General features: G+C 39.9%; 1 protein-coding gene across 1 annotated transcript; it reads right to left on the bottom strand.

The window, feature by feature from the left end:
• Positions 1-4,860: 4,860 nt before the first annotated feature.
• LOC135477399 (actin-related protein 2/3 complex subunit 2-like) lies at positions 4,861-23,871 on the bottom strand. The gene is made up of 11 exons (XM_064757471.1): positions 23,721-23,871; positions 19,263-19,297; positions 18,025-18,083; positions 17,807-17,860; positions 16,670-16,715; positions 15,913-16,099; positions 11,989-12,082; positions 11,198-11,323; positions 10,385-10,486; positions 8,527-8,627; positions 4,861-6,641 (listed from the first exon to the last, which is right to left on the bottom strand). The coding sequence occupies exons 1-11, from the start codon at positions 23,792-23,794 to the stop codon at positions 6,617-6,619; spliced, it is 903 nt and encodes a 300-aa protein (XP_064613541.1). The 5' UTR covers positions 23,795-23,871; the 3' UTR covers positions 4,861-6,616.
• Between the last annotated feature and the right edge of the window lie 103 nt (positions 23,872-23,974).

Raw genomic sequence — 23,974 nt, 5'->3', positions numbered from 1 at the left:
CGGGGCATCTAAGGATGGTATTTCTTATCCTGTCCAGCCATGATTCTACTAACCAGTGGGGCATCTAAGGATGGTATTTCTTATCCTACCCAGCCATGGTTCTGCTAACCAGCGGGGCATCTAAGGATGGTATTTCTTATCCTGCCCAGCCATGATCCTGCTAACCAGCGAGGCATCTAAGGATGGTATTTCTTATCCTGCCCAGCCATGATTCTGCTAACCGGTGGGGCATCTAAGGATGGTATTTCTTATCCTGCCCAGCCAAGATCCTGCTAACCAGCGGGGCATTTAAGGGTGGTATTTCTTATCCTGTCTAGCCATGATTCTGCTAACCAGAGGGGCATCTAAGGGTGGTATTTCTTATCCTGCCCAGCCATGATTCTGCTAACCAGCGGAGCATCTAAGGATGGTATTTTTTATCCTGTCCAGCCAAGATCCTGCTAACCAGTGGGGCATCTAAGGATGGTATTTCTTATCCTGCCCAGCCATGATTCTGCTAGCCAGCGGGGCATCTAAGGATGGTATTTCTTATCCTGTCCATCCAAGATCCTGCTAACCAGCGGGGCATCTAAGGGTGGTATTTCTAACCTGTCCAGCCATGATTCTGCTAACAAGCGGGGCATCTAAGGATGGTATTTATTATCCTGTCCAGCTATGGTTCTGCTAACCAGCGGGTCATCTAAGGATGGTATTTCTTATCCTGTCCAGCCATTATTCTGTTAACCGGCGGGGCATCTAAGGATGGTATTTCTTATCCTGCCCAGCCATGATTTTGCTAACCAGTGGGGCATCTAAGGGTGATATTTCTTATCCTACCCAGCCATGATTCTGCTAACAAGCGGGGCATCTAAGGATGGTATTTTTTATCCTGTCCAGCCATGATTCTGCTAACCAGTGGGGCATCTAAGGATGGTATTTCTTATCCTGTCCAGCCATAGTTCTGCTAACCGGCGAAGCATCTAAGGATGGTATTTCTTATCCTGTCCAGCCATGATTCTACTAACCAGCAGGGCATCTAAGGGTGGTATTTCTTATCCTGTCCAGCCATGGTTCTGCTAACCGGTGGGGCATCTAAGGATGGTATTTCTTATCTTGCCCAGCCATTGTTCTGCTAACCAGCGGGGCATCTAAGGATGGTATTTCTTATTCTGTCCAGCCATGGTTCTGCCAACCGGTGGGGCATCTAAGGATGGTATTTCTTATCCTGCCCAGCCATGGTTCTGCTAACCGGCGGGGCATCTAAGGATGGTATTTCTTATCCTGCCCAGCCATGGTTCTGCTAACCACAGGGCATCTAAGGATGGTATTTCTTATCCTGCCCAGCTATTGTTCTGCTAACCAGCGGGGCATCTAAGGATGGTATTTCTTATCCTGTCTAGCCATGATTCTGTTAACCAGCGAGGCATCTAAGGGTGGTATTTCTTATCCTGTCCAGCCATAGTTCTGCTAACCAGTGGGGCATCTAAGGATGGTATTTCTTATCCTGCCCAGCCATGGTTCGGCTAACCAGCGGGGCATCTAAGGATGGTATTTCTTATCCTACCCAGCCATGGTTCTGCTAACCAGCGGGGCATCTAAGGATGGTATTTCTTATCCTGCCCAGCCATTGTTCTGCTAACCAGCGGGGCATCTAAGGATGGTATTTCTTATCCTGCCCAGCCATGGTTCTGCTAACCGGCGGGGCATCTAAGGATGGTATTTCTTATCCTGCCCAGCCATGGTTCGGCTAACCAGCGGGGCATCTAAGGATGGTATTTCTTATCCTGCCCAGCCATGGTTCTGCTAACCAGCGGGGCATCTAAGGGTGAAAATTTCTTATCCTGCCCAGCCAAGATTCTGCTGACCAACGGAAGAACATCTAAGGATGGTATTTCTTATCCTGCCCAGCCATGATTCTGCTAACCGGCGGGGCATCTAAGGATGGTATTTCTTATCCTGCCCAGCCATGATTCTGTTAACCAGCGAGGCATCTAAGGATGGTATTTCTTATCCTGCCCAGCCATGATTCTGTTAACCAGCGGGGCATCTAAGGGTGGTATTTCTTATCCTGCCCAGCCATGATTTTGCTAACCAGCGGGGCATCTAAGGATGGTATTTCTTATCCTGCCCAGCCATGATTCTGTTAACCAGCGAGGCATCTAAGGATGGTATTTCTTATCCTGCCCAGCCATGGTTCTGCTAACCAGCGGGGCATCTAAGGGTGGTATTTCTTATCCTGTCCAGCCATGATTCTACTAACCAGCAGGGCATCTAAGGGTGGTATTTCTTATCCTGTCCAGCCATGGTTCTGCTAACCGGTGGGGCATCTAAGGGTGAAAATTTCTTATCCTGCCCAGCCAAGATTCTGCTGACCAACGGAAGAACATCTAAGGATGGTATTTCTTATCCTGCCCAGCCATGATTCTACTAACCAGCGAGGCATCTAAGGATGGTATTTCTTATCCTGCCCAGCCATGATTCTGTTAACCAGCGGGGCATCTAAGGGTGGTATTTCTTATCCTGCCCAGCCATGATTTTGCTAACCAGCGGGGCATCTAAGGATGGTACTTCTTATCATGTCCAGCCATGTTTCTGCTAACCAGCGGGGCATCTAAGGATGGTATTTCTTATCCTGCCCAGCCATGATTCTGTTAACCAGCGGGGCATCTAAGGATGGTATTTCTTATCCTGCCCAGCCATGGTTCTGCTAACCAGCGGGGCATCTAAGGGTGGTATTTCTTATCCTGTCCAGCCATAGTTCTGCTAACCAGCGGGGCATCTAAAGATGGTACTTCTTATTCTGCCCAGCCAAGATCCTGCTACCCAGCGGGGGCATCTAAGGATGGTATTTCTTATCCTGCCCAGCCATGATTTTGCTAACCAGCAGGTGGTATTTGTTATCCTGACCTGCCATGATTTTGCTAACCAGCGGGGCATCTAAGGATGGCGTTTCTTGTCCTGCCCAGCCATGGTTCTGCTATCCGGCGGGATGGTATAACTTATTTGGACACCACATCCGAAAAATAGCAACTGTAAAATCTAAACCTTTACAGAGGATGATAGCTGTCACATTGTGCACCAAAAGTTTGCTTTAGGCTGATGAACAGAGCATGGAGAGGTGGACAGTAGTTGTCTTAAGGAGGAAGGTCAAACTGACCGAAAGAAACACCAGTGGGTGGATTACCAGATTTGTCTGTTGGTTGTTTGAGGTTCAAAGTCTCTTTTAAGTCATGTCGTATAAACGACTTCAGCACAGAGAGTAGTAAAATAAGAGGGGTAATGACAGAGTTACAGCTGACAAAAAGTCACACGGTCAAATCCGGCGTCTAGTCTTTTTGCCCCTGCTGCTGTTTCATTCGTTCTGTTATCGTACACATGTAAGTGCTTAAATATCAGCAATTTAGGTATCCTAGCACCATGGTAGAATTAGTTTAAAAAAATTCAGTAATGTTAATGGCAATATAAGAGACATCACTGGTATAGAAAACAACCAACACTTACACCACCACAAAGTACTGATGTCCGCCCAATACAATTGGCAAAATCCTCTGAGGTTGAATTCTTTGGACTATTTGATTGTTGTTTAATGCTATACATATGAATTTGACTCTCATTCCATACTGGTTTCGTGCGTGGAGGAAACCGGAATAAACCACCAACCTTTGACAAGTCACTGATTAACTTTCCCACGTCTAGCCTACAGGTATAGCAAACCATATTGTTGGCAGACAAGTAGTTTTCAATGAGCCAGGTGGACTGTGATGAAAGCCAAACAAGCGCCGTCAACAAATTTTCTGTCCAAGTTTAAACCCGCCTTTCGCATTCTTATGTCGAATACAAATCCAGTAACAACCAGGACTTGGGCAGGGTCGGACACCGAATTGAAGGTTAATTTTTTTGAGCCAGACACTCCTTGACAGGCCCTTTTGTCACCGTAGTGGGTTGACAAGCCCGCAAGCAGTTACCAACAATTTAGTTCAATAAAGTCATGTGGGAAAAACAACAAAACAGCCCAAACTTTTTTTTTTATCACAGGATGATATTTATTGACCTGCTGAAAGCTTTCCCACCTCCAGTTGTTTCCCCCTGAACAGTGCAATGCACATGGGGGCGCCACCTGTTCGACCACTTATTACAGACTGAGTGAGTTTGCAGAAAAAAACGTATTTCATAAAATAATTTTTATAATATCCTGCCCGAAGATGTTATAAATTACATATGAGAAGGCTTGAAACTCATAAATTAAACAAATATAGGTCAAGTGAGAGGGTCTAAGCGGTGGGGTGGGTGATGGAGCAGGTTGTATGGTCATAGGTACCGGTATTCATTGCCGGTAATACCATAAATCATAAAATCCTGTTTATTAAGATCTGTTGTACAAAAATACTCCTTCCATTGCGTATTCTCTCTTCATTCAAAAACTTAAAACAGTTTGGCATCAAGCTACATGTTATAAGGACAGGTGTGAAAGCTGAAGCGGTTGCTGCCAACATACAACACATACATGTACATATCGGTAGTGTAATATGCATGTTTCAAGGTTACTGCAAATTCAAGTTAGAAAGATAGGCCTACAGCTCTTCACACAGACTGGCTGTTTGTCCCCCAAGCCTCTTTTCGTCCAAACGAATTACTAGTATGGTGTTAAACAACAGCCATGAAGAGCTTGAAAGCTTAAAGGATCAGCACATGAATTTGCTTTTTCTCTCTCTCTTTTTTTTTAACTTCGCTTTCATCATTACTGTCATATAGGTTATATGACGATGGGGACAGCTTGTAGTATGCCAGTCCCAATGATGGCTTTCTTTATGGTGCTGCCTCACTGGGACACAATGACAAATGCCTGACCTTCAATATACTGCCATGAATTTTGACTTGATTTGTTACTTTTTTCTTTTCTTTTAGTCTTTGAGAGGAGTCAGTTACATTTCAACCTGAAACATGCGAATTGGTATAGGCTGTGCCTATAAGCAACTGTATAGACACAGATGAACAAGGCTATTAACACGGTCACTGTTTCACATGCAAGAAACATTCCGAATGCTTTCAAAATTAAATAACATCTACCAAGAACTGCAGTTCAAATTTTTTTTTTTTGAAGAGTCTTGCTATTTAGCAACACCATTTATAACTACATTGTGTAAAACACCTGTTGCTTTATTCATGTGGCAACAACCCTACTTTCTCAAAAATGCACCTTGCTACATGGCATAACTCAAGAACACCTTTTCGCATAGGTTTCTTTGCAATTTTGCAAAGCAAAACAAATATCACCTACACATGCTTTTATAGCTCTCATTAAATATACATAACCAGGTTTCAAATTTGGCAAAATTTGTATGTCGTGAGTGAGACAAAATCCCATAACTACGGAAATGTTCCAAACTTTTTGCATCTTAACATGGTGTTTTTTACGTCATACTAGGGAGAAACTGAGCAACTAGTTTAACTAATAAACTTGTTCTTTCTTCTGCCAATTGGCTGGCGAATTATGGTAAATTAAACTCTTAAACCTTGAGTTACCTTACTATACATCGCCTGATTTTTCATTCATTTTAGTTTTTTGATACCAACTTAACTTTCAAAACAATGAGACTAAAGTTGACCAGGTTTACATCACAAAAAGTAAAAAAATCCTGTGCAAAAGAAGAGAACAGTAGCTAAAATACCTGCCTGTACAGCTGTCGTATCTTACTGGGTAAATTTACATCCTATATAACACTGTTGAAGAGTGCAAACGAAATACTTCATAGTGAAAATCAACACATGATGAATTTCCTAATAGCTGTGATTGTGGAGACCAAATAATTCACACATTCATAAAGCTAAAGACTTTGCCTAAAGTCTAAAGGAGGCCAAGTACCAAATCAATTTCTTCCCTCAATGGAACAGTCTATGAGTGATCCAAGTTCCTTCATACTTACTATGTGTCTTCTATCATTAAAACAAATATACACAAATTTCTTTTTGAACTGTGGTAGCTAAACACTAAGTAATAAAAATATAATAGTATCATTTTAGTATACACATCCAGTAACACATATAATTCAAACAATAATACAAGAACTGTGACAGCAAAGCAACGTTCACTTGCCAAGCATTCATAATAAGCACACTAATTGCATCATAATTAATAAAAGGTATTATTTTAAGGGCAAGGTAAAGTATATTCATGTGTATATATACATTTATTATAGAAATTAACAGAGCCAGAATAAACCCAGAAAATTACCCCATTATCAAACTGGCAGAATCCATTACCATAGCAACCTAGGCTTGGAAAAGGGTAATTCCATGTTGAAAGGTGTTTTGCTCTCAGTGACATCTTTATATATACTGTCATCATATCATCATTATCTTCACAAGAATCTTCCCCCCAAAACAAAATTTGCAACCAAACTTAGTGAAGCTAGTCAAGATGTTTGAAAAAAGAAAAAAAAAAAGACATTTATATTTCGTCATAAAGTACATGTACATTGTAGCATGTTCTAAGGCCTGAGGTCTTTGTGGTCCATGTCTCTTTGTAAGGTGTCTTCTGATTGGGCAGTTGTGATGTCCTCTGTCTTCTCTTCACTGATTGGTGGATGAAATTTGGTAAAATGTACAAGGCGTGAAGATTGCAAAAATGGGATATATTCTAATTCATCTTGAAAGTTCGACCCCTGCGGAGAAAAGGGAGAGGTAATATGTAATAAACATGCAAGTTTGTAAGGCAAATGAGATGAGAAATAAAACCAACAGGAATGCTGTAATGACTCATAGCCTGATCGGTTATAGGGTGTGAGGCTATTAATTAAGTGGACAGAAAACATACATACAAATGATGTAAACTTTGCAGAAACGGATGTGAAAAGTTATCTGTAAATATGGTTTTCAACAGATATTCCATAAATGACCATAAATGTCGTCCCTGCCTAACTTGCTCATTTCTCCTGACTGTGACAGTTCTATTGATTTTAGGGAGAAATAGGTTCTAAACTAAACTGCAAGCAGACTTTCCAACTTACGGCTGGACAGGAAGTCAGCATGATTTGGACTTGAACTCACAGCGACCGCATTGGTGAGAGGCTTCTGGGTCATTACGCTGCACTAACGCATTAACCGACTGAGACACAGAGGCCCCTACTATTGATTTTAGAAAGGTGTACTGAGGTTTGCTTGGAACATGGAATGATATCCTGCTGGGGAATTGTAAATTTCAGCCCCGAAATAGTATTTTGGGACATTTATTTGCCTCTAAAAATGCACTTTTGTGGTAGTATTTTGGGACATTTATTTGCCTCTAAAAATGCACTTTTGCGGTTGAAATTTTAGGTTATTTTACCTTTTTTCTTTCGATTTCTCTTCAAGAAGACAGGGACATAAGAAATAAATGTATAAATGGTGGGTAACTGAGATCACCTCTTGGTGTTTTATGAATTTATTTGATTGGTGTTTTACGCCGTACTCAAGAATATTTCACTTATACAACAGCAGCCAGCATTATGGTGGGAGGAAACCGGGCACAGCTCGGGGGGAAACCCACAACCATCCACAGATTGCTGACACCTCTTGGTAGGTTTCCTCTTCACATAATGATGTTCCAAATGAGGACAAAATGCATGTAAAAATAAATTTGATTGAGTGTACAATTGTGGTTTATATTCAAACGCATCCATTAAAGCTGATTTACGACAATATTTTAGAACTTACATCTTTTACATTTACATTTTAAATATGAAAAGAAAAAAAAAAAAAGGTGTGAGGAAAGTGATAATGGCAAAAAAGAGAAAGACAACACATTGTAATGCAATAAATTCTCGTGACGTCACATGTCTTGAGAATTACGGAGAAGAGAACTCCCCGGAGTAGCTTTATTCAGGTAACTGACAAATCTCCTGCTTTAATCCCCCAGTTAAAAACCTCACAAGTCATGAACAATTCCTAGCACTGAGATCCATTTACTTCACTGCTTTTTTCAGTAACACCATTCGAGACCACAGACTTTCGGGCTTTTGTCGTTTTACTCGTGCCCACACACTTACTCGTCCACACATGGTGGTGAAAACATTGTCGTATACATGGGAGTTAATACAAAACTCCAGGTTTTGACAATTTATATATGCTGTGCACATTGTTCAGTTGCCTTACATCCTACAATTTCCAGTTATTATCAACAGTACTTCTCTGAATATCGTCCAATGTTGTTCATTTCCCTATACCCTCCCATGTTATCTTTCACCGTGTCATCGGCTTACTGCTGCCTCCTATGAGTGAAATGCCCGGATGTCCGCAGTCTCGAATATTTCATTTTTCATTTCCACAAAAGCAGATTTGACCAACCAGAGTGCCAAAGTAAACCACTGACTTTTGGTGAGTTACTGGCCAACTCTCCCTTGTTAGACATACTAGTATACCATATCGGTGGTAGGCAAGTGTTAAATATCACAATTCATGTAAGATGACACCAAATACGCTGACTACTTATGGCTACCAAGACCTTAATAATAATGATAGCCAGGGATGAAATGAAAGGAGAGATTTAATCCCTAAAGGGAGGCCACTCACGTTATTGTCTTCTTCTCTGCATTTTTCACCTCTGGTCTCGCTCTATTCAACACTTTGAGGAAGTCTGACGTCTTTGCTCGCATCCGAGAGTGTATATATGCCTGTGAACATGAAATGTGACATATGATTGGATGAATAATGACAAGCATCATCTCGGCAAACTCAGTTAAATGTACACTTAAGTGAAAAGTACATTTTAAAAGACAAATACTGCATAAATATCCTCATCACTTTGAAAACACATAACTGACAAACAACCACTGAAAGTGAAAGGTGTTTATTACTAAAATAAACAGATATTTATAGAATTATACTTATGCTTAGCAGCAGTATAATTTTTTAAGGCTAATTACAAATTGAAGGCTTGGCTTAATGTTAAATCTGATACTCAGACTTAAACAAGTTTTAAACAACCAGGTGAAAATATGTAAGGATACATATTTTCATACATAAACGAAAATATCTAAGGATATTCAACACTTTGAAAACCCGTAACAGACAACCAACCAGTGGAACTGAAAGGTGTGTATTACTATTAAAGGAAAACTGGTTCATCAGTCGTCATGGAAGTCGTCATCAACCATGGAAGAAAATTTTCTGACCAGAATACATCCTTACCATTCATAAATATTATCTTGGTGTCAATATTTTTCTTTACCTGAATTAAAAATTTCTTTATCTTCTTTGTTTTGCATATAAGTATACCAGTTTACATGCATATGTCCCAGCAGAAAAACATTACTTCATTCATTTGTTTGAGATTTATTTATTTGATTGTTGTTTAAAGCCATAATTAAAGAAATTTAATTGACCTTTGGCAGGTTCCTGACCAACATTTTCACATGTGATGTACAGACATGCCGATTTTAATGGAGGAAGACAAATGGTCTTTTATGAATGTTAAACAATGCACAAAACCTTTGTTGACTGCTTGTTGTTACAAACGCCTCCTTGGGCAGTGAGAGCACAAAATCTACAGGTTCCTTGCCCAAATCCAGGTTTGAACCTGCACCTTGTGTGTCCAATCTGGTATTAATAAACTTTCAAGGGTTATGTCAGTGATATCTCCACTGTGCCTCCTTGTAACATGCTCCACTCATAGCTGAAACATTATCGGTGCTGCCTCAGTGGACAGTCATGCTGCTAATAGCAGTTATGACACCCTGTAGAATCCCCATGTATTAACTAGTCTGACCAGTACAAGGATAATCCTTATATACTGAGCCGCGAGAGAGCAAGTTACAAGTTTTAGGTATGACCAGACTTTGGACTGAACGTTAATCTGTCACAGGTTTGGCAGATGCTATATAAACCTCTCATCTACTACACTGGAGATTAAGGTATTAAATACATGACAAAACTCCACCTGAAGTGTTATGGTAACCTTATGAAAGTTACAAGTTTTAGGTATGACCAGACTTTGGACTGAACGTTAATCTGTCACAGGTTTGGCAGACGCTATATAAACCTCTCATCTACTACACTGGTATTAAGGTATTAAATACATGACAAAACTCCACCTGAAGTGTTATGGTAACCTTATGAAAGTGACAAGTTTTAGGTATGGCCAGACTTTGGACTGAACGTTAATCTGTCACAGGTTTGGCAGATGCTATATAAACCTCTCATCTACTACACTGGAGATTAAGGTGTTAAATACATGACAAAATTCCACCTGAAGTGTTATGGTAACCTTATGAAAGTGACAAGTTTGAGGTATGACCAGACTTGAAACTCAACCCCCATTTCACTCTGAAAGGCAGAATTTTAACTTCTCCTATAATATATATATTTATTTATTTATATTTCACACATTCAGATATTGGCTGAGCGTCAAACCTGCTCCTATAATAGATACCTTTGAACACTTGATGTGGTAATGTAGGTAATCTCTCAGAGTGTGGATCAGGTTGATTGTGTTGTCTCTCGCGCTCGGGCTCGTGTGACGGGGAAAACAACACTTGAAAAAAAAACAACAAAAAAACATGACAATGTATATTGTGACACTCAAAGAAGACAACAGTAACAACCAAGTGTGAATCATAAATAAAAAAAAGGATGTGTGTACAAAAATCCCTGACAAGTGAATATCACAAGTGGATGAAAAAAGGACAGACCAATTGTTTTTTGTAATTTGACTTTCAGTCGTTAATCTCCATTAAAGAAACCCTTTAGAAAACATTTTATGTTGTCCCCAATGAAGGGATCAGTACTCACCACATGTAATATAGCCTATGTTGTCTCCCTTGCAGGCATCAGAACTCAACAATTGTAACACAGACCATGTTGTCTCCCATGAGTACATCTGCACTCACCAAACATAATATAGCTTATGTTGTCTCCCATGTGGGCATCAAATCTAATATAACCTATGTCTTTTTCCCATGTGTGTCTCACAAACCAAATGTCATACAGACTATGTTGTCTCCCATGAGTACATCACATGTAATATAGTCTATGTTGTTTTCCATTGTGTGTCTCACAAACCAAACGTAATATAGCCTATGTTGTCTCCCAGGAGTATATCAAATGTAATATAGCCTAAGTTGTCTCCTGGATGGGTGTCTGTACTCACCAAATGTAATATAGTCTATAATGTCTCCCATTTGTGTCTCACAAACCAAATGTAATATAGCCTATGTTGTCTTCCACGGAAACATTTGTACTCACCAAATGTAATATAGCCTATGTTATCTCCCGTGCGTGCGTCTGTACTCTGCAGCTCTAGAGGAGGGTCCTTATGGCTGAACAGCACCTGTGGGGCCTGCTGGTATTTCCTACGCCCTTCCTTGAATTCCTGTGCAAACGAAACATTTCCTTTAGTTCCTACACTAATGCAACACTTACATCTGTATACAGAGAAAGAGACACTGGCCAGGGTGTGAGAAAATAGGCTGTGAGCAATTTACACGTACCCCCTTCTTCATGTCATTTTAGGCACATGAGCTAGACGTTATTTATACACTGGAGTTTAAAAAAATATATTTTGTGGCAAGTAGCAGATCATTAACCTAAACCTGATGTTAGGCGAGAACAAGGTGAGCGCAAGCGAGTTTTCAACGGCCAGCGCTGATCCCTTTTATGTACTATATACGTCACGTAAAACATTTCCACTACTTGATTGATGTTTTATGATAAGAATATTTCATTTTTACACCGGCGGCCAGCATTATTGTGGGAATATACGGCCATAGAAGTTCCTATTATTCCCGAACGGCCATACAACACAGTTCACTGAATTCCTGTAATGCCACACAACCCTGTTACTTAAATTAACTTCCCCGGTTTCCACCCACCATAATGCTAGCCGCTGTCGTATAAGTGAAATATTATTGAGTACAGCGTAAAACACCAATCAAATAAATAAATAAATTAACTCCCATACAGTTCCATAATACACCTCCTGAAACTGTTTTTGTTTCTGTATTATTTCAAAACCATCCCGCAGGATTCCATTCTTACCTGCATGAAGACTTTTCCAATAATGATGTCATCATCATCTCTAAATATTGTGCTAAAAATCACTGTCACTCGGTCTTTCTTAGCTTCCACATACCTGAAACAAAGATAATAAAATACCTTGTGAAAAGGATAAATATATGATTTGTTGTTGCTTCCACGGTTACTTGTAGGAATGACCTTTACAGAGGTCAGGGACTAGAGAGCACCAAAGGGAGATCACTGAATCATGCCACCTACATTACAGTGGCCAGAAAAAAGTGCTGGGTGGAACCAAGAAGAGACCGCTGAAAACCATGACAACTCTCCCAGCAGCCTAACCACCAAGATCTGGACTGACTCACAGCGATTCATGGATCAAAGGTCTCCCGTCAGCAAACCAGATGGCCATGTCCATTCACTGAGCCAGATAGAGCTTCAACCATCTATTTCTCTTTTCTTTTTTTCGATATTTTCTAAACCAAGTTTGTGAAAGATGTCCATTAGAGCTAGATATTCTCAGATAACTTAACTTCACTCTGTCAGAAATAACACTGTACGGTGTATTTCCACCTGGTCAGAAATAACATTGTACACTGTAACTTCACTCTGTCAGAAATAACATTGTACACTGTAACTTCACTCTGTCAGAAATAACATTGTACACTGTAACTCAACCCTGTCACAAATAACACTGTACACTGTAACTTCACTCATTCAGATATAACATTGTACACTGTAACTTCACTCTGTCAGAAATAACATTGTACACTGTAACTTCCCTCTGTCAGAAAATAACATTGTACACTGTAACTCCACTCTGTCAGAAATAACACTGTACGCTGTATTTCCACCTGGTCAGAAATAACATGGTACACTGTTACTCCACCTGGTCAGAAATAACATTGTACACTGTAACTCCACCTGGTCAGAAATAACATTGTACATTGTAACTTCACTCTGTCAGAAATAACATTGTACACTGTAACTTCACTCTGTCAGAAATAACATTGTATACTGTAACTCCATCCTGTCAAAAATAACACTGTACACTGTAACTTCCCTCTGTCAGAAAATAACATTGTACACTGTAACTCCACTCTGTCAGAAATAACATTGTACACTGTAACTTCACTCTGTCAGAAACAACATTGTATACTGTAACTCCACCTGGTCAGAAATAACATTGTACACTGTAACTCCACCATGTCACAAAAAACACTGTACACTGTAACTCCACCCTGTCACAAATAACATTGTACACTGTAACTCCACCCTGTCACAAATAACACTGTATACTGTAACTCCACCTGGTCAGAAATAACATTGTACACTGTAACTCCACCTGGTCAGAAATAACATTGTACACTGTTACTGCACCTGGTCAGAAATAACATTGTACACTGTAACTCCACCTGGTCAGAAATAACATTGTACACTGTAACTCCACCATGTCACAAAAAACACTGTACACTGTAACTCCACCCTGTCACAAATAACATTGTACACTGTAACTCCACCCTGTCACAAATAACACTGTATACTGTAACTCCACCTGGTCAGAAATAACATTGTACACTGTAACTCCACCTGGTGAGAAATAACATTGTATACTGTAACTCCACCTGGTCAGAAATAACATTGTACACTGTAACTCCACCTGGTCAGAAATAACATTGTATACTGTAACTCCATCCTGTCAAAAATAGCACTGTACACTGTAACTTCCCTCTGTCAGAAAATAACATTGTACACTGTAACTCCACCCTGTCACAAATAACATTGTACACTGTAACTTCACTCTGTCAGAAACAACATTGTATACTGTAACTCCACCTGGTCAGAAATAACATTGTACACTGTAACTCCACCATGTCACAAAAAACACTGTACACTGTAACTCCACCCTGTCACAAATAACATTGTACACTGTAACTCCACCCTGTCACAAATAACACTGTATACTGTAACTCCACCTGGTCAGAAATAACATTGTACACTGTAACTCCACCTGGTCAGAAATAACATTGTATACTGTAACTCCACTCTGTCAGAAATAACATAGTATACTGTAACTCCACCCTGACAGAAATAACATTGTACACTGTATCTTCACTCTATCAGAAATAACATTGTACACTGTAACTTCACCCTGTCAGAAATAACATTGTATACTGTAACTTCACTCTGTCAGAAACAACATTGTATACTGTAACTCCACCTGGTCAGAAATAACATTGTATACTGTAACTCCACCCTGTCACAAATAACATTGTACACTGTAACTCCACCCTGTCACAAATAACACTGTATACTGTAACTCCACCTGGTCAGAAATAACATTGTATACTGTAATTCCACCCTGTCAGAAATAACATTGTATACTGTAACTCCACCCTGTCAGAAATAACATAGTATACTGTAACTCCACCCTGTCAGAAATAACATTGTATACTGTATCTTCACTCTGTCAGAAATCACATTGTATACTGTATCTTCACTCTGTCAGAAATAACATTGTACACTGTAACTCCACCTGGTCAGAAATAACACTGTATACTGTAACTCCACCTGGTCAGAAATAACATTGTATACTGTAACTCCACCATGTCAGAAATGACATTGTACACTGTAAGTCCACCCTGTCACAAATAACATTGTACACTGTAACTCCACCCTGTCACAAATAACACTGTATACTGTAACTCCACCTGGTCAGAAATAACATTGTATACTGTAACTCCACTCTGTCACAAATAACATTGTATACTGTAACTCCACCTGGTCAGAAATAACATTGTACACTGTAACTCCACCCTGTCACAAATAACACTGTATACTGTAACTCCACCTGGTCAGAAATAACATTGTATACTGTAATTCCACCCTGTCACAAATAACATTGTATACTGTAACTCCACCCTGTCAGAAATAACATAGTATACTGTAACTCCACCCTGTCAGAAATAACATTGTATACTGTATCTTCACTCTGTCAGAAATCACATTGTATACTGTAAGTCCACCCTGTCACAAATAACATTGTACACTGTAAGTCCACCCTGTCACAAATAACATTGTACACTGTCACTCCACCTGGTCAGAAATAACATTGTACACTGTAACTCCACCTGGTCAGAAATAACATTGTATACTGTAACTCCACTCTGTCAGAAATATCATAGTATACTGTAACTCCACCCTGACAGAAATAACATTGTACACTGTATCTTCACGCTATCAGAAATAACATTGTATACTGTAACTCCACCTGGTCAGAAATAACATTGTATACTGTATCTTCACTCTGTCAGAAATCACATTGTATACTGTATCTTCACTCTGTCAGAAATAACATTGTACACTGTAACTCCACCTGGTCAGAAATAACATTGTATACTGTAACTCCACCTGGTCAGAAATAACATTGTATACTGTAACTCCACCATGTTAGAAATAACATTGTACACTGTAACTCCACCTGGTCAGAAATAACATTGAATACTGTAACTCCACCATGTCAGAAATAACATTGTACACTGTAAGTCCACCCTGTCACAAATAACATTGTACACTGTCACTCCACCTGGTCAGAAATAACATTGTACACTGTAACTCCACCTGGTCAGAAATAACATTGTACACTGTAACTCCACCCTGTCACAAATAACATTGTATACTGTAACTCCACCTGGTCAGAAATAACATTGTACACTGTAACTCCACCCTGTCACAAATAACATTGTACACTGTAAAAGAAATTAACATCAAGAGAAAAATGAAAAAAATTTTTTTTTATCAAAATCTCAATAAAAACCACAGCAGCCTTTTTTGGAAGTGTGGATGGGGTACTCCTAAAGGACATATGTTTTTAATGATTGCCTGATACAGTCCTAATAATTCTTGAAAAAAAAAAAACCCATCTGCGGCGGCGGCCCAAAAACTTACATTGTTTCATCGTCTCTATAGTGGATTACAGCTCTTTGCTGCCCATCCTTTCCCTCCGCTTGAAAGTCAAAATATTTTTCGAACACAGATGCAAAACAATTTCTTTTAAGAAGGCCGGCCTTTTTCACAATGTCTTCAAATTTGGCTGGAATGTTGGTAAGGTCATAGAGTAAGGATACGCTGTATCCTGTGGAAAAGAAAACATGACAATTGCTTATTTATTTTACTATTACTTAATGCCATTCTCAACAATTTTTCACTTCTAAAAATCCAAGGGAGGGAGGGGTCATAATTTTATGGGTGAGGAAACTGGAGTGCCCAGTGTAAACCAAAGACGTTTTACAAGCAACTGAAAAAACCTTTCCCACACCATACTGGTGGACCACAAGAGGTCTACAACGAACGTTACACTGTAACACTGGTCGCACAAGTCAACTGCTTGAGATCACAACGGCCCCGTGCACAGTGAGAGCCCCACCTTGTGTGCTGACTGCCCACCATGGTCTGCTCATGTAATTTTACAAGATTAAATCCATTCACCAAGTCTAAACATTTACCAGTTTACTCATTCATTTATTACTACTCACAAAAACCATTTAGAAAGACAGCCACAGAAGGCTTACATAGCTGTACTTGTTTGAGATATAATAACCATGTACATATAACCACTTGTGAAAGAAGGACAAACCTAAATATTATCACAGGGGTTTCCAACAGTCACACTACTGTCTAGAGTTACCCCCCTTCCATGACATACCTGATTCTGCTTGTGTTAAACTGTCTCCATATTCTCTTTGTATAAGCTGAAAAGAGAAAACAAACGATGGTTGTAATTACATTTTAACACTTTCAGCTTTTTGAACAGACCACCTAAAATTCAGCTAAGCTTGGCACGAGCTTTGATCTGGACAACTGGCTAAACCTGTTCTGCGACAGGTGATAAGATTTACGGCTGACTTCTCTTTTGACACTTGTAATTACATCTATGGCAAGTTTGTTTATTTATTTATCTGATTGATGTTTTACGCCGCACTCAAAAATATTTCATTTATACGATGGCGGCCAGCATTATGGTGGGAGGAAACCGGCCCAATGGCAAACTGAATTTGATGGTTGTTTAATGGTATACTCAATCCATTTTTATTTATTTCATTGCTATGAGGTTTAGGAGTAGAGGAAGCCTGAGTGTCTGGCGTAAACAACTAACCGTTGGTATGTTACAACGAACTTTAAAATGTGACATACAGATCCTCATATCATACTAGTGAAGAACAAGTGCTCTTCATTAAAAGTATGACATGAGCACTGTTGACTGCTTTTCGTCACCAGGCATAGATTTGGCCACGATTTGAAATCAGGCGCTCTCATTTCCAATTTTCTCCCATTTTCCCCGTCTCTCCCATCTTCCCTATTGTATTCTGATAATTTTGTCAGAATACGGCACCTGAAAGACACTGAGACACCCCTCTGGCTAAACCTATGTCATCAAGGTCCCACACACAGAGAGTGCAGGAGAAAATATTAACGAACTGTCCAAGGCTGGATTTGAACCGACAACTCTTATGTCTTAGGGATTAAAAGGTAAGCACTTTAATCATTCAACCCCCCTCCCCCCTTGCACTATCTAACCTGAACCTCTAGCGAATTACACTGAGATCATCATCACACTCACATAAGTGGATCTACTCACCTGTTTAGGTCATGGATAGGAGTTGAGGAAAATTTGTGTTTTAAAAGATCTGCAACTTTAAGAATTAAACAACAAATATCCGATTAAAAGATTAAGTGTTAATGAATAATCAACTCTTCTTTCATTGATACTGGCAAGAGGGTGGGGGGGGGGGAATTAATGATTGTACTTTAGATGCATGGAAAAAGAAATTCATGTACTTACAGCATCGGCTCCATGTTTCTGTAGATCACTGTAAAACTTCAGAGAAATGCTAACCTGTTGAAAAACAAAATGCTTTCTTTATTAATGTGTATTTGATTGTTACTCAATGCCACATTGTAGAATTTTTCACATATATTATGCATGTACGTCTATATATATATATATATATATATGTATATATATAATTATAATTTGGCCTGTTACAAAATAGTACTCACTCTAATCTTGTTTTTATCGCCATCAGGGTTCGATATATGAAACAGGACACCATCAAAATCTGAAAAGACAAAGAAAAAGAAACCATCAAAATTGGGTAATTTCTTTGATATTACATGTTCTGTGTATATTCATTTGTGATATATTATTTGGTTCCATGGCCCATTAGAATGGCTGGAAGAACGAGGCGACATTTTAACACTTTTAGAAATAGTTCATCTCACAAAACGTTAGACACTTTACATTTTTAAAAATGTCGGGAAGTAATTATACATTTGTTTATTTATTTATTGGATTGGTGTTTTACGCCATACTCAAGAATATTTCGCTTATACGACGGCGGCCAGCATTATGGTGGGTGGAAATCGGGCACAGCCCTGGGGAAACCCACAACCATCCGCAGGTTGCTTGCAGACCTTCCCACTTACGGCCGGAGAGGAAGCCAGCATGAGCTGGGCTTGAACTCAGAGCGACCGCATTGGTGAGAGGCTCCTGGGTCATTACGCTGCGCTAGCGCGCCAACCGACTGAGCCACGGAGGCCCCGTAATTATATATTTGCATTCTGAATGTAAACAAGGCTACATATATGTACAAGTATGTTTAACATTATGCATTATAGCACGCAGATGCAGATTCCAAATTTCACAGCTCGATCAACTAAACACAGATCATAAATGATCAATCACCTTTAATTAACAGATCCACTGCACCTCCATTAATAGCTATTCTGTTTGGACACTAGAATTACTCTTTATCAGTCTTTAATTCTGGCAGTACAGATCGTCTATCTGCAGTCAACTGGTGTTAAAGAGTGTTTTATACTGATATGGCAGCTCATGTTGGCTGTGTCTCTGGCCGTATGTGGGAAGGTCTCCTAGCAACCTGTGGGGAAACCCACAATCAACTGGAAGGCTGCTGGAAACCTTCCCACATATGGACAGAGAGGAAGCTAACAAGAGCTAGACTTGAACTCACAGTGACTTAATTGAAAAAAAAAAACGGGCGATTAAAAAGTTAAAAATAAACAAAGGTTAAATTCCACAGCACTTATGACAGAGGACCTGACTGTCCAGACTGGAGGCATAATAAATGTGATCCTCATGGAAAAATAAAGGAGCTTGTAATGAGCATGGACACTGTTACTGACTTCACTTCATTATCATAAAAAAACAAATAATGTATGAGGGACTCTTCCTGGATTTATGAATACTAAAACATAAACTACATGTACACACTTACCTGCTATTGTGATGTCCACATTTTCAGCTTTGCCTCTGAAAAAAAAAAATACAAAAAAGTGTAAATCTTTAAAGTAACAAATTTAACGACATTTTTTTTTATTAGTGAATGGCGATTATTTGTCATTTACTGCAATATCAAACTGTGAAGTTTCACGGTACGATATTTTAGCTGCAGTACGATGTACCTTTCTGATGGGACATCATCGCTTTATATGAGTCTAGGGCCGATCTTAACACTGGGTGTTAAGAATTAAACAGGCTTAGATCTTCTGAAAAACAAAGAACACACTAAAAAGGAAGTATATCTCCTTTTAGATGAAATACCATTAAAAACTGTGAAGAAAAATAATTCAATTAATGTTTTTAAAATTTTTTTCCAAGTTAAATGTCTATAAAATACCCGATTCAACGGTGATCTGTTGGGACCTAGAAGATATCTGTGATGTCACATCCACACTTTTGCATGAAATAGTTCGTCTTAACGTCCATTGGGTGAATGCAATTGTATTTCTGTATGTGTATGCATTTTGATTGATTATATCTAGCATGTCAGTGTGTGTCAACTGTCAAAGCCTGATGTGACGTCACTGGCCCCATTATGTTCAGAAAAGGCCATTATAGAATCCAAAGTTTACGTGTCAATTTACAAGATCAAAAAAATACTAAAAAATAAATCGAACTACTTTCCTAGACAGTGAGGAGCCTCCGTGGCTCAGTTGGTTTAGCACGCCAGCGCAGCGTAATGGCCCCCACTCCCCCCCCCCCCCCCCCCGCCGAGCCTCTCACCAATGCGGTCGCTGTGAGTTCAAATCCAGCTCATGCTGACTTCCTCTCTGGCCGTACATGGGAAGGTCTGCAGCAACCTGCGGATGGTTGTGGGTTTGCCCCCCGACCGTGCCCTGTTTCCACCTACCATAATGCTGGCCGTCGTCTTATAAGTGAAATATTCTTGAGTACGACGTAAAACACCAATGAAATAAATAAATAAAATAAAATCCTAGACAGTGTTCACTGGACTTATTCTGACATACTGCATGTTAGTGTTGTCTTTGACTTGAATCATGTTCTTGGGTGAGTTTGAGTTCCCAATACTGCCAAAATGATCATGTTCTGCTGGTACTTTGGTACTTTCTGCTGTGATCTAAACGCGATCACCGATCACCGCCTGGGTAAAAGGATAGGCAAGTAGCCCTACTGTGTTGTGAAGTGGCAACACTGTTTTGTACTGGAATGTCACTCTGGTGTTCTATTTTAAAAACTGCATATTACAATGTTCTATATATATATAATTGTAACTTGGCTTGGCTTAAAGATAGTACCAAATGAATACCACTGTCACAACCGTCATGTAGCATTAGATACAGAATATACACATGCTCTCCCAACATGCAGGAATTGTCAGGTGTGTTTTGAGATCTCTAGTCTCCACAAACTACAGTGACATATGTACATGTAGCTACAACATTTGTTTTACATAGTTCTCTGTTAGACATTTTCCAAATGGTAAACAGGAACTCCGACCAATGACTGCTCTGAGTTGCCATCCATGAGTCACTGAGGCTCCAACACATGTTAACTGTCGCTTCAAATTTCCCCTGCCAGTTTTTTTTTTTGTCCCAGGCTACTAGGAGGTTTTCTTTCAGGCCACAACAGACAGCAGATGTTGATGGCATGCTTGTCTCTCTTTCATGACAGATGAGAATATCAGGGTGGCAGAACAGAATCTTGAAGAATATGTCTACAGTGTTAGATAGTACTAGCACTCACTATGGGCACTGTAAACCCAAACTCACTCCTCCAAAAAATTAACATTAGCAAATTTTACCAATGAGTGCTTACAAATTGATCCGTTTGGACATCAGTTTTTTTGGTTTTTTTGGGCTATGCTGTCACGTTGCCAAACTTGACATTAAACTCCAACCTAACTGTTGTCTTCTGTAAATTGACCACCATTTTCTTCAAAATCACACACATGTAAGGACAGAACAAAAAATTCTGGACATAAGGACAATCAGATACATACCTAGTGTTATATTAGTTCCAGAATGTGAACAAAAATGATGTTTACCATAAAAAGCTCTCATACATATCATAACGGACCACAAATTTCAGCCATAACTAACGTGCTCATTTTTCCCTGATTCTGAGAGATCTACTGATGTTGTGAAGGTGTTTTGAGGTTTACTTGGAACATGAAATGATATTCTACTGGAAAATTGTAAGTTTCAAGACCAACAGTAATATCTTGCGACATTTGTATTTGCCTGTAAAATACACTTTTGTGGATGGAATTTTAGGCCATTTATGGTATCTCTCTCATCAACAAGATCATCAAAGATCCAAGAAATCATCATTTTGACATGCATTTTATAAAATGCCTTTTTGCAATCACAGTGTGATCAATTTGGGATCAGAGCCTCAAAACCTCCAAACACTGATAAATTTTTTAATGATTTGTCATTAACAGACTGGCAAACCATATATTATTGATGGAAGACAAGTGAATGAGTGCGTGCTTGGGGTTTAACGTCGTACTCAACAATTTTTCAGTCACATGACGACGAAGGAATCCTTAGGGTGCATGTACGTGTAATGTGCCTCCCTGTAGCAGGACGGATTTCCACCGCTCTTTTATCTAGTGCTGCTTCACTGAGAGGACTTACCGAAGGCAAGTAAGCCGCCCTGCCCGAACCATTATACTGATACGGGTCAACCAGTCATTGCACTATCCCCTTCATGCTGAACGCCAAGCGAGGAAGTTATAACTTCCTCTTTTAAAGTCTTAGGTGTGACTCGATCAAGGATTGATCCTGGATCTACCGATCCCTCAGCAGACGCTCTATCAACTATCCGGGCCGGTTGGAGGACAAGTGATTTTCTACACATGTTAAGCTGAGCAAACTGCTGCACGTGAGCAGTCCAAGTCCAATGATTATTGTCACTTAAGCCCATCCACTACAATGAAAGTGAAGACATAGCAAAATAGATTCACTGAAAGACTTGAAAACTTATGCAATGCACTCAACAGCAGTAACTTCTGAATCCTCAACAAACCTAGGCAAATTCAAAATAGCGGAGCCATTCAGCAAGAAGTCAATGTCTTCTTATGCTCAGATCCTGCATTAAACAATGTGTTTTATGTACGTCTATGTAGTCAAGCCCGGCCACATACAAAAAAGTGTGCAAACCGAGTTAAATCATCCTTTTTTACAAAAACCTTCCATTCTAGCTCTACACCCTACACCTGATTTATTTGATTGGTGTTTCACACTGTAGTGTACAATATTTCACTTATACCACAGCAACCAAATTTATGGTTGGAGGAAACCGGGTTGAGCCCTAGTGGAAACCTATGACCATCCGCAGGTTGCTGGCAGATCTTTCCACTTACGGCCGGAGAGGAAGCCAGCATGAGCTGGATTTGAACTAACAGTGACTGCATTTATGGGAGGTCCTGGTGTGCTAACCCCATAGGCCACTGAGGTCCCTTTTACCCTACAATCAATGTCATTTACGAAAAAGTTATGAGAAACATCGCTTATGAAATTTTGTGGAATTGGCTTTTACTCATCAAATCTAGGATCCGTTTCACAAAACCTGTTTGGGATTTACTTAAAACACCTTAAACTTCATACAAAATATCTGATGCTGCACGCTCAAACTTAACTGAAGAATTTCAACATTTTATTGATTCGATGCAAATATTTAAGAGCTTATATCATGGCCCATAATTTAAGGCTAAAGCTCAAAATCGCCCGGTGAAATAGGCTGGACAGGGTAATAATCAGGCTAGGCCCACAAAAAATACACAAGAGAATTAGAAAGTTGCATAGTTTTCTTGAAAAATAAGGAGACATGTCGCAAAGTGTTGACGATGTACTGTGTTCACACAAGACCAACCTGTTCACTGCATAACATGTAATTTAGTACATTTGAAATAGGCCTGCTGTGAGTGTACAAGTTATTAATTTTTCACGAAAATGTATTTGTTGAAAACAGATCTACAGATCAGATCTACACATGACCCACTGAACGAGTGCCTTAGTGCCCCTACCCCGCCCCTACCCCTTACGACCTTTCATCAACCTTCCACCCCTTCCCACCCCACCCCCTACGTTTCCTCGAGTTATCATTTGTGTCATCTTTCAAACTTCAAAGCCAGGGGCAGGGTGACAAGACATCGATGACCAATGTGACTGTCACAATAATCCCTTACTGCCATGCGGGCAACTAAACACGTAGTCGACGAGAGTGGGTGTATATTTCGTAATGGCATGCATGCCTGGCTACGAAAAATTCGGCAATGATTCCGATAAAATCATTATTTGTCACGAAACCGGGGTCCGATCCAAAGTAGGAAGTAAATATAGTGAGTCAGGCGGCCTCACCCATTCTACCCGGCGTGCCGTCACCGGCCACCGATCACCTCGCACTGCACTGGGTTTAGTTAACTCACCCGTTAGAAGCGTTCTTAAACCGTAGCGTCAGCACCTCTTCCACGATGCGGTTGTTGATCTCCAACAGAATCATTTTGAAGAAGACACAAGTTTAGAAGCCCAGAACTCGTGCCGATTTCGAGAGGGTGTGTGTGAGTGTGAGGAAGTGCTCTTAACAAGATGGCGGACCATTGACGCCATTTCATTGGTGAAGAGCACGCACATGATACACTCGTACGTTGTCGATGAGAGAGGAGCTCTGTGTGAAACTGTT

The sequence above is a fragment of the Liolophura sinensis genome, chromosome 11 (assembly GCF_032854445.1).
Source record: "Liolophura sinensis isolate JHLJ2023 chromosome 11, CUHK_Ljap_v2, whole genome shotgun sequence".
Lineage (NCBI taxonomy): Eukaryota > Metazoa > Mollusca > Polyplacophora > Chitonida > Chitonidae > Liolophura > Liolophura sinensis.
Note: the sequence above shows the minus strand (reverse complement) of the source record. Positions and strands in the feature narration are given on the sequence as shown.